The 12,186-nt window shown below is 41.8% G+C and overlaps 1 protein-coding gene and 1 pseudogene across 1 annotated transcript; both read left to right on the forward strand.

The window, feature by feature from the left end:
* The window catches only part of LOC149098602 (uncharacterized), a 4,566-nt pseudogene extending 2,147 nt beyond the window's left edge, over positions 1-2,419 (forward strand).
* Positions 2,420-3,461: 1,042 nt separating this feature from the next.
* On the forward strand, positions 3,462-5,571 carry LOC110050655 (uncharacterized). Its single transcript, XM_089276709.1, has 5 exons — positions 3,462-3,665; positions 3,898-3,956; positions 4,558-4,780; positions 4,973-5,016; positions 5,232-5,571. The coding sequence occupies exons 1-5, from the start codon at positions 3,462-3,464 to the stop codon at positions 5,569-5,571; spliced, it is 870 nt and encodes a 289-aa protein (XP_089132835.1).
* The last annotated feature ends 6,615 nt before the right edge of the window (positions 5,572-12,186 follow it).

Consider the following 12,186-nt stretch of genomic DNA (forward strand, 5'->3'; position numbering starts at 1 on the left):
GAAACCAGATGGTTCCTTATGGCTATGTCTTGACCCAAAAGATCTCAACCAAGCGATAAAGAGGAATCAGTGGTACAGCAGAACAGTTGATAACATCCTACCGGAGTTAGCACATTCCAAGTACTTCAGCTTGCTTGACGCGAAGTCGGGGTATTGGCACGTCCCTCTTGACAAAGAGAGCAGTTTCCTGACAACCTTCAATACACCCTGGGGGAAGTACCGATGGCTGCGCCTACCCTTTGGGTTAAAGGTAGCAGGAGATGATTTTCAGGAAAGAATCGACAGAGTGCTGAGAAGTGTCCCCAATAGCGCTGGAATCGTTGACGATATCCTTTGCCATGGCAACGAAGAAACTACCCATGACGCTGCAGTCATCACCCTGCTAGAAACAGCGAGAGCTAACAATCTCACCTTCAATGCAAACAAATTTGTGTTCAAGTCTCAAGATTGTGCATTCTTTGGAGGAAATCTTACCCCAGCCGGGTACAAGATGGGCCCTAAAAAAGTGCAAGCCATCACAGGAATGAAACCACCAGAGAACCTTCAAGATCTGCAAAGCTTCCTAGGACTGGTGAACTACCTAAACCGGTTCAGTCCAGCACTGGCAGATTTAACAGCACCGCTTAGAGCGCTCTGTAAGAAGGACACCCTCTTTACCTGGGAGAGCTCGCAGCAAGCAGTATTTGAGGCTATTAAGAAGGAGATTACCAGTGCACCAGTGTTGGCATACTTTGATCAGTCCAAAGCTAGCACTATTCAGTCAGACGCATCCAAGAAAGGCTTAGGAGCAGTTCTACTCCAAGATGGTAAGCCTGTGATCTACGCATCAAGAACCCTCACCGAGACAGAACAACGTTACTCGAACATTGAACGAGAGCTGCTCAGTGTCGTCTTTGCCCTTGAAAGATTTCATCATTATGTGTATGGATACACAGCGACGGTGCAAACAGATCGCAAGCCATTGGTCAGCGTGTGGAAGAAATCCATAGTGTCTAACTCACCACGCCTTCAGAGGCTATTGCTGAGACTATCCCAGTATGATGTGAGCATTGAATACCTGAAAGGAACGGATAATGTCGTAGCTGACGCACTATCCAGAGTGTCTCCTCAGCCAACACCTAAAGAAGAAGACGACGAAGAATTCATCCCAGTTCACATGCTCACAGACGAAATCCCCGCCGATTCCACGAGAATTGGAGTTTTCAGACGCGCAACTGCAGAAGACACTATTTCCGGCTTACTGATGCAAGTGGTAATAAATGGTTGGCCTGAATTAAAGAAAGATTGCCACCCACTTCTTGTAGACTACTGGACGTACAGAGAAGAGATCAGCGCAGAGAATGGTCTGTTGTTCAAAGGCCATAGACTCATAGTTCCTGAGAAACTGCGTAGCGGAGTCCTCCAAACCATTCACGAAGGTCATTTTGGTTTTGAGAAGATGCAGCTGAGAGCCCGAGAAGCAGTATTCTGGCCAGGAATAACCTCAGATTTACTACAGACAACCCAGAGCTGTGAAGTGTGCCAGACGTTCTCGAGGAGCCAACAACGTGAAACATTGTTGCCCCATGAAGTTCCTCAAGGACCTTGGGAGAAGTTAGGAATTGATTTCTTCGAGTTTCAGTCTACCACTTATCTCCTGATAGCGGACTATTACAGTAGGTTTCCTGTGGTCAGAAAAGTACGCAGCACTACCGCAAGCGTTACCACCGAGATTCTGAAGCAGGTGTTTAGCGAATATGGAGTACCTCAAACCGTTATGACAGACAATGGCCCCCCATTCTCGTCAAAGGAATTTGCAGCCCTTGCAAACCAGTACCGATTCGACCACATCACGTCCAGCCCTCGTTACCCGCAGAGTAATGGTTTCATTGAACGTATGGTGCAGACAGTCAAGCAGTGCATGAGAAAGTGTGCAGCCGCAGGACATGATCCAAACTTAGCTATGTTGATCTACAGAGCCACACCCCTTACTACCAGCATACCATCACCTGTAGAGCTATTGAATGGACGAAGGTACAGAGCATTACTTCCAACCAGATCCCCTATCCAGAATCCCCATTGTCAGGTTGTCCGAGAGCAAATGGTGAAAGACAAGGACAAAATGTGCGAGCACTACAACAAGACTGCAAGGGATCTACCTTCACTGCCGCAGAATCAGAGAGTGTACGTACAAGTTCACCCCCAGTGTAGCAAATGGACTCCAGCAACCGTTACCAAAACGCCAGTAGCGTCTCAACCGAGATCGTACAGTGTTGAAACTACTAATGGAGCCCAGTTAGTGAGAAATCGTCGCTTCATTCGTCCATCTCAAGAGACTGTTCCGATACCTGCCGAGAGCGTAAAGCGTGACGAGAGCACTAGCAGTGAACGACCAAGACGTGTGATTACAAGACCTAAAAGACTTATAGAGACAATTTAATTAGTTTCAGCATTTCATTTAAGGCCTTAAGCCATTTTCGATTAGAGGGGAGATGTTACATAATCAGCTTGTATAGTTCGATTCATTCTATCACCTTTCAGGCATAGTCATAATGTAGAGTGTTTGATAATTAGCATGCATTGTCCCGCAAGCGCAAATATATGCAGAGACGCTTCTGGAACTTTCTATTATTTACATAAGCATAAAAACTTGTAGGTTTAGCTCGAGATTTCATTCATTATCAGTGTGTGTGTAAGCAATAAAACTTTTGCCATCCGGAGTAGTTAACAACATGAACTGACTGTATCTCCTAAAACCTCACTGAACAAAGGGTTTGAAGCTGAAGAAGATATCACGGATAATGTACTTATAGAAGCAATGGAACAGTGGGAAGAAGAGCAGATGAATTCAGCATTTGATACTTGAGATTACGATTATCTGTTGAAAGACAAAGTAAGTCAAGTCATTCCTTCATTTATAACAAATAACATTGAAACCCTATTACATTTCTAAGTTGAACAGCACTTTATTTCTGTAAGTTACGTCACTGCTAGATGACTCTGTAAGTACTGAGACCTCAGTTTCATTCCTAGGTTGAACAGCTCATTATTCCTGCAAGTCTGGTTACTAATAGATGACTCTGTGAGTCATAATATCGTTCCCATTCCTAGTTTATTCCTGTAAGTCGTGTGCCTGATTGATGTTTCAGTTTCTAGTCTTATATTTTTTCTCTTATTCTTAGTTTGCTTTTATGTCATCAGAATGAAGAAGTGGATTGTTTAATGTCCATAGAACAAGTGGGTGCTGGAGGGAATATATGGACATCTGACAAACACTACACTCTTCGTGAAATGATCACAAGAAAAGTACGAAAATTTAACACTTCAGCCACACATTATCACCTCTCACTGGAACCGCAGATGGGCGGAGCCCCCCTTATGGATCAACTGGATGAGGTTTTTGATTCTATGGTAGACGAAATGATCTCGTTCCGTTTGTCCTCCAAAGCCGGTCATTAGAATACCCCCTTTCATTACCATTCATGTCTCGTCATGAGTTAAATGCTGATAGGATCGTGGGAGAAGTGCAGCATGTGTTACAACCAAATGAAAATGTCAACCTTGAAGATGGAATACAGGCTCATTTGGTTCACGTAGGCATGCCGCATGGTGGAGTCACCTCTCGTAAGAGAAAATATTATGGATTCAAGTTGTCCAAGTTTCTGGATACTAAACAGTGCGTCATTGTATCCAAAATAAGGATTTGCTATGCCGTGCCCGTGCTTTGGTAACACAGGAAACTTTTTGCAATTCCCACACTGGGGATATGTTGGGAAATTTTCCAATTATTGAAAATATTGGGACAAGATTTTCCACTATTGGGAAAGGAACGGTAAAAGTTTGGGTTACTTTTTCCCAATGCTGGGTTCAGTTTGGGAAATAATGCAATAGTGATTTTAAAATACCAACACTTACAAGCCAACCATGGCAGATATGTCATCTATGTCGCCAGAGATGAGACAACTCTATTTGTCCAAGTAAGTTGTGCAATAATATGGTGGTTTCTGTTTTAATGATTATAAATAAAAAAGTAACTTACAGTATTTCAATGAATCTACAGGTGTACCTCTTTCTCTCACCTTCAGTAATGGTATGTCTGAAAATGGTGAATTATTAAACTGGTTCTACAGACTTATACAGATATAGAGGATATTACACGACCGCGCGGAGATACGAAATTTCTCTTCGAGTGTCGAAAAATATTTTTCAACACTCGAAAAGAAATTTTGTATCTCCAAGCGGCCATGTAATATTCTGTTTATTCTATAAACACCAATGAAATACCAAATCATTGCAAAGGCGCGATTTATCATGTAACCATAGCAGCGGTGATCTTTTCACGTGTGAAGATAACATGTTATTTTCACATGTGAAGATATCATGTTTTCGCGTGAAAGCTCACTTGGTATTTCATTGGTGTTTATATAATAATCTGTGCAATGTTTGGATATTTATCTGCATGGTGATATTTTCAGGGTGCTTATGTCATGAATTGTGATGGCAACAGCACAGCTCAGTAAATCTCATTTATCATAGGGTGTATATTTCAGCTTACATTTTATCTACAACTTTATACAGGAGAAAAAAGATTGGGCTATTAGCAACACAAAGATGGGGAGACAGCTTGCCCAAATTTAACAGTCCAGATACAAAACAACAGCTGACAGAATTTGCTACTAGAATTACTCCAGAGTGTGGGATACCAGAACTACTCTTCAATGCTGATGGCATTGCCAGACATATTCAGAATTTCTTCAGTGAACAGCGACGATACCAAAAGATTAAAACAAGATCCTGCAAGGTTTGTTATTCTACTTGCACGTGATTTTGTCAAGGGCTCATTAATGTGTGTCCCTTGGAAACTTCTCGTTAATGCTACTTTTGAACAGCTTTGTGATTGTTTTGTGTTTTCATTATTGTTATGAAATATTTATCTCAATTGAGGCTAAACATACTTCTTACATTATTTTTTTTCCATTTGAAACATTTTCAGAGTGAAACTGATCATGAACCGAAGGAGGAAAAAGGTAGGAAGAAGTCAAACACGTAGGTATCTCTAATTCTCTTATGTTATACTTTGGTTATAAATATAATAGGTCTGTGGTTACCTGCATACCAACTTAAATAAGCAACTGGGAACTCCAACCTCTGCTCTTCCTCCATGTCACTGTTTAAGTTTTGGGATTGAAAAGAATGTCAGTTACAAAAGTTAGAGGGGAAAACAATATTTGATTGTTTTTTTGTCAATAGAGATTTGATAAACTATGTTTTGTTTTGCAGTTGTCCAGTGGAAAATTGTCTGCAAGTGGAAGTTCATCTGCATCTGGATCAGAAAGAGAAAGTTCTCCTCCATCTGAGGGTGGTCATACAGAACCTGTCGATGAGGATATCGATGACAATGATGACTCCTGTATAAGTGAATCACCACCTTGCTCTCAAGTTTCCTCAGTTGTTGTGAGTGAAGGCATGTCAGCTTGGCCCCTGGCAGTCAATCAAGCAATTGTAAAGGGTGTCTTTGGTTGTATTTTAAACAGACATGATATTGTTGACATCCTTAATAAGGATTTCTGTGCCTTGCCCGCACTTTGGTAACAGACATGGCTCGCCAAGAAAAACATCCTGACTGAAACTCTATTCGTCAGGGACGTCAATGGCAAAGCATCTTGGCCAAGGAGTTACATCAGAAGAATGGCATTCCAGAAGGTCTCTGTGGGCTGTTTAAAGTAGTGATGTTCCAACAAGTCATCGAAGACTACCAAATCGTAATCCTATCCTCTGATCACTTCAATGCCATTGTGTATGAAGGACCTCATTGAGAATAACAAATCTATTTGTATCATCACGACAATCATGTTGATGTCATCACATCCGTCTCCTCTTTTCTGCAAAAAGGCTAATGGTGTCTGTAAGGTTTTTATTCTGTTTATTGACTGATCCAGACTCTAAGTGATTGTACAAAACACGTGCGTATGCATTTATGGTAAATATGATCCCTTAACACGTGATGTGTTAATCAATAACCGCACATCCCCCTTTCTAGACAAAAACATTGTTAACACTACAAGGCTGAAGTTCTGAGACTTAAAATGGGAAATCTTACGAATCAATAAAAACCCTATCTCTTAAAGAAAATCAATAGTCACTGTCCGGTTAAACAAATAAAAGAAACAAAATGGATCGGTCACTCTAAATGGTTACACTATGAGACCAAGTTCACAAATCGAGTTGGGTAGGTGGAACAACAGTTCTACCTGAACAAGTGTCAACAACACTACAGGGAGTGTTGACATCTTGTGGGGTTCCTGTATCCTTGTTACTGTGGTCATTTCCGGTTGGAGAGGGAGTCAGTTTCCTCTAGCACCTCCTTCGAGTTTAGGACAAGATGTCGTCTATTCCTGCGTAGAAGGGATTGCTCTGCTTTAACGACATATGACCTGGGCTGAGGGGATTTCTGAATCACCACTGCTGGGGAGCTCTTGTCTGGTAGGAAGTACTGATGCTCAATGGTGCATATTGTAATTTTCAGCTTGTTGCTGTTTGTAAGCTCTCTCAGCCTTTCGCAGCTGTTTGAAGTTAGGCAGCTTGGGAATTAGTTTCTCAGGTGCCAGTGGGATTGTTGAGCACAGCTTTCTTCCCATCAGTAGGGACCTTAAGAGACGAGGACGGGAAGGCCAGGACGGGAACGGCAGTGGACGCGGGAAACTTTCGCGGGTCCTGTCGTGTCGCCAAAAACAAAATGCTAAAGATGTGCATTTTTGCAAAGGACGGCGACGTCAATAATTCAAACATCCTTTAGACTACAAAAAAAGATGGTAGAAATCTTATCCTATTAAGCTTAAACGATAGTGAACAGCAATGCTGAATTTATTTTTCTTTATAAGTGAAGCAAACATCTGTCAATATTTTAATAGAGAAACCTGAATTTCCGTATCAAAAAATTAAACGAACAATCTGATCGACCTGCTTCAGATGGCTTTTTATCACTGGAGCGTTTGAGAATTCTGTTGCTGAAGAATCCTGACTTTTGGTGAACATTTTAATTTCCATCTGTAATTGTAACAAGCATTATGAAAATAAAACAAACTTTGCATCAAGTTCCGGGTAGTATAAAAAAACAACAACTAAACATCAGTTTGAAAATGTGTATTCTATTTGTTCGATAGACGCTCCATGGCAATCATTCTTACATTTTATCGACTGTACTTACACTGATGTATTCTCAATGCATACAGTTTGTATTGAACTTGCACACTCGTGACAGCGACTGAACAGTGACTGAAACACAAACGAACAGACGAGGAATATTTTTATTCACATTTTCGCATGTCAGCGTGGTATTCCACACTACAATCACCAAAAATGCGAACCTTACAAACATTCCTATCAATATAACTAAAAATAAAGTCGATAAGAACATTTATCGGGGCAAAACAAGCGCAAAATACTCAAGTTTTCGATGCGACGGCTAGTCGGGCGAAATGACGTCCTCGACAAGACGAGGACGGCAGAGAGATTAGTGGAGAGTTCTCGTGCGCATGCCCTGTTGAGTAAATTTACTTCCGGTAGCCATCCTAGCTCTTCCCGTCCTGGTATCTTAAGGTGCCTAGTAGCTCTGCTAGGGTGTAACCATTCTCCAGTGGGGTGGATCTGTAAGTAAGTAGTGCCAAGTATGGATCTTCTGACTTGATGATCAAGTTTTTGGTGGTTTTGACAGGTCTTTCCACTTCACCGTTATTCTGCGGGTAGTGAGGGCTACTTGTGAGGTGTGTGAAGCCCCATTCTTCAGCGAATTTTGAAAAAGTGGCGGCTGCAAATTGAGGTCTATTGTCGGAGACAACGATTTCTGGCATGCCATGGCAATGGAAGAACGACTTTAAGAGGTTGATAGCGTTCTCAGTTGTTGTACTCTTAAGGGGAGCTATTTCGAAGAATCTCGAATTATAGTCCACAACAATGATGTACGTCTTGCCATTGTGGTCAAACAGGTCGGTGGCTACCTTTTGCCATGGTCTCTCTGGCAGAGGAGTTGGTATCATAGACTCTGCATGGTTCTTTCGGTGTTTGCAACAGGTCGGGCACATTGTGACCATGTCTTCAATCTGTTTGCTGAGACTATGCCACCAAACTGACTCACGGGCTCTTTTGTGACATTTGCGGATTCCTTGGTGGCCCGAGTGTATTTCATCCAACATGTCCAAACGAAGTGATGAGGGAATGAGGAGTCTCGAGTCTTTCATCAGGAGACCTCTCTGGAACGTAATAGAAGCTCTTTCTGGCCAATAAGCATTAATTGCCGAGTTCAGCTTTGACTTGTCAGGCCATCCTTTGGTGCAGAATTGCTGCAGTTTTCGGCACACTTCATTGTCTTGCTGGTGAAGTCGTATCTCTTCTAATCTTCACTCAGTAGCTGGTAAGCCTTCTAGGATGTTAGCCACGTAGAAATTGAGGTCTTCATTGAGACGTATGTCAGCTTTCGTAGGTGACTTTCTAAGAGGGGCTCTTGAATGTGTGTCTGCAATGACTAAGTCCTTTCCTAGAATGTGACAGATGATGAACGAGTATTTCATTAATCTCATTTTAAATCTCTGGATCCTAGGAGGAAGTTCATCCAAGTTTTTCGAGCCAAACAGCGGCACCAACGGTTTGTGGTCTGTCTTGATGAGGATGTCCTTTCCCAGGATGTAGTTGTTAAATTTCTTGCATGCGCAAGTTGTCGCAAACGCTTCTTTTTTGATTTGAGCATACCGCTGCTCAGTGCTAGTCATGGATCTTGATGCATAGGCCACTGGTTTCCTTGCTCCAGTTTCTTGTTCTTGTAGGAGGACTGCACAAGGTCCATAAGATGAGGCATTTGCGGACAGGATTGTTTTCTTGGCAGGATCATAGTGTGCATGGACTGGGGTTGAAGTTAGCTCCTTTTTCAACTTCTCAAAGGTGTCCTGCTGGGTCGGACCCCGAAGGAATTCACTCTTCATGCTCAGAAGATCTCTGATTGGTTTGGCTTTCTCTGCTGGGTGGGGAAAAAACTTTCCTACCTGGTTCAGCATTCCGAGAAACCTGCGTACATCACTCACATGCTGGGGCGTGTCCATCTCCTGGATTGACTCTGTTTTCTCTGGGTCTGACTTGATTCCATCTCCGTTAAGAACATATCCAGCAAACTTGACTTCTTTCTTTGAAAATTCACACTTGTCTGCATTTAGGGTGGCTCTAGCGCCATCAAGTTTCTTTAAGACCATTTTGAGTCGATGGTCATGTTCCTCTTGGGTTTCACATGGATGAACATGTCATCAATGATGGAAATGTGGCCCTCGGATCCCTCTAAGATTTGGCTCATCTTCTTTTGGTAATGTTTGGGCGCAGACTTGATCCCGAACGGCATTCGATTGAAACAGAATCTGGCAAAGGGTGTGATAAATGTCGTCAACAAGCGGGAATCTGGATAAAGCTTTTCTTGCCAGAATCCACAATTGCAATCCAACTTGGTGAAGAACTTCAATTCACTGATTTGGGCCAACAGGTTGTCAATCTTTGGTAAAGGGTATGTCTCTTGTAGAACATTCTCATTGAGTTTCATTAGATCGGCACACATGCGAATTCTCCCATCAGGCTTTGGAAAAACAACTATGCCTGCACACCAGTCAGTTGGTATGTCAACTGTTGAAATGACACCAAGGGCTTCCACTCTTGGTAGCTCTTCTTTGACTTTCGGCATGAGAGGTAGTGCTACATGTCTTGGTGTTGTAATCGCATAAGGTGTTGAACCAGGCTTCAACTTGACGCTGAATCCTTCTTCCAGCTCTCCCAGACCTTTAGACAAATTAGGGTACATTGTTTTAACTTCTTGCTCAATTCTTGTGCTGTCATCAGTATGGATTGTTGCGACTTTTTGTACCAGGTTCAGGGCTTCAATGGCTGGTCATCCTAGCAACGGTTCTTTTAGGTTTTCCACGATGTAGATTTCTTGCGTGGTTGCTTTGCCATTTCCGGTTTTCAGGTTTCCTTTGATTACAGAAAGTTTAGACTGGCCAGGTCCAAACAGTTCTTGTGAGGATTTGTGGAGATTGCCCATTCCGGTTTGCAAGTACAAGGGCTCTGGAATGACTGTCACGTCTGCACCAGTATCTATTTTAAAGCGTATCTTTGCTTTTCCGAGAGATAAATTCACGGACCATTTTGTTTGGGATTCATCACCTGTGACTGCTCCAAGGAAATAACAATCTTTGTCTGAGGTTCCACTTTGTATTTCTTTGTCTACCGAATGAACGATTTTGCTTTTGCATTCTGAAGCGTAGTGTCCACATTTCTTACATTTCAGGCAAGTTGCATCGGAAGCTGGACATTTTTCGCTTTTGTGTGCTGGCAATTTGCCCAACACTTCTTTGCGGGACGGCTTTTAGAATTTTTCTGATCTTTCGATTCTTGGGCAATTTTCCTTTATCTTTGGCAGTTTCCACTTGGTGTCTCAAATGTGGTTAATTTTTCCATCTTTGCCACCTCCTTTAAGGATTTCATGACTTTCTTTCACCAGCTCTGAAGACTTCGCTTGCATCACGGCTTTATTGAGTGTGAGCGTATCATCTTGCATAAACCTTTGCGACAATGTGGTGTTACCAATGCCAGCAACGATGCGGTCTCGTATTAATTCTTCTTTGAGAGTTCCAAACTGGCAGATCTCTGCAAGCTCTTACAGGCTTTCAACGAAATTGATCACAGATTCTTGTTCGCCTTGAACACGCTTGTTAAGTCGAGCTCTTTCAAAGATAACGTTTGTGCGGCCCACAAAGTGTGTTATCCCTTTACAGTCTGGTAGACTTGATCACCTTCGGTGAGCTGAAAGCTTCTAGAGATTTCGTTCCCATTTCCACCCATAGCGTAGACCAACATGTTTATCTTCACTTTCTCGTCTCTTTCACCAAGGCCAGCAGCAATGCAATAGCATTCGAAGTGTTTGATCCATCGTTTCCACTCCTCCGATTTCTTTGAATCTAATTTTTCTGGTAGAGGAATTTGAGATGATGCCATTTTGATTCTATCGGTCAGGTTTTTTTGTCATTTTCCAATACTTCGGACACCATGTAAGGTTTTCATCCTGTTCATTGACTGATCCAGACTCTAAGTGATTGTACAAAACACGTGCATATCCATTTATGGTAAATATGATCCCTTTACACGTGATGTGTTAATCAATAACCGCACAGTGTCTTAAATGCAAGAAAGGCTATGACAAAAAAAGACCATCACTGTAACAAGGTATGCAAATGCTGTTTCACTGAAGGGTGTCAGGGAATCATTGAGAAAGAAAGATGGAGAAAGTTCAGACAATGCCATAGAATGTTTGCCGGAGATGATTGCTGGAACGCGGGCTCATATTAGGTTAACTTGTTGGAAACAAGGCAGGATTGTTCAGAAGCCGGTTAACGCTAACCCAGGATTAAAAGTTAACCGAATTATAACTTTTATTCTATACAAATGTTTTTTGCTGTTTTGTTTTGTGTATATGGTGATTATTAAAACTCAAAACAGAAGGCCAAACAATATACAGAAAACCTCACTGCAAAGTTACAAAACTCAAATCAAAATTCTACCTTTTTCTGGGTTAGCTTAATCGGGCTTTGAACAACCCGGCCCAGGAGCTACGCTTTTAGGCTGGCCTAAATCTATATATTATTTTGATATCTTACACACATTTGAACGTTTTATCATTAATTAGGAGTGTTTAATTAAGTCAAGGCTTCCAAAAGTTATTAAATTTTGGTTATTAAATATCCTACTTTACAAAAATCAAGTCTGGATATTGTCCCTACCCCCTACTGGCTTTCTACTGATTCCAAACTTGGATAAGATAAAAAACAAGATTGCAACTTCATAATCTGTTTTCTATATTATCGAGGTTTGGTTATTAAATATGGGTTTCTAAACATCCTGTTTTACAAGAGAACAACGAAACGCCAGATCAGGGCTGTCTGCCGCTGAAGTTGTCAACCAAATAGGGATGGTCGAAGAATTTTCCAAATGCTCCAACGTTTATGTACGTAGATTTGTACAACTACATGATTATGAAACCAGGCTACGATCTCGATGGATAAAAAGCCTGCAAAGGCTTACAGGGCTATAAACTGTACGAGGCAGCAGGTCATGTCATGAATCTCCAGCAAGTGCTCATAAAATATTTTAACTACAGCTTTGTTAGATTTCAGGTTACCT

The sequence above is a fragment of the Orbicella faveolata genome, unplaced genomic scaffold (assembly GCF_042242905.1).
Source record: "Orbicella faveolata isolate gen_17 unplaced genomic scaffold, um_ofav_v1 contig_46, whole genome shotgun sequence".
NCBI classification, from domain to species: Eukaryota; Metazoa; Cnidaria; class Anthozoa; order Scleractinia; family Merulinidae; genus Orbicella; species Orbicella faveolata.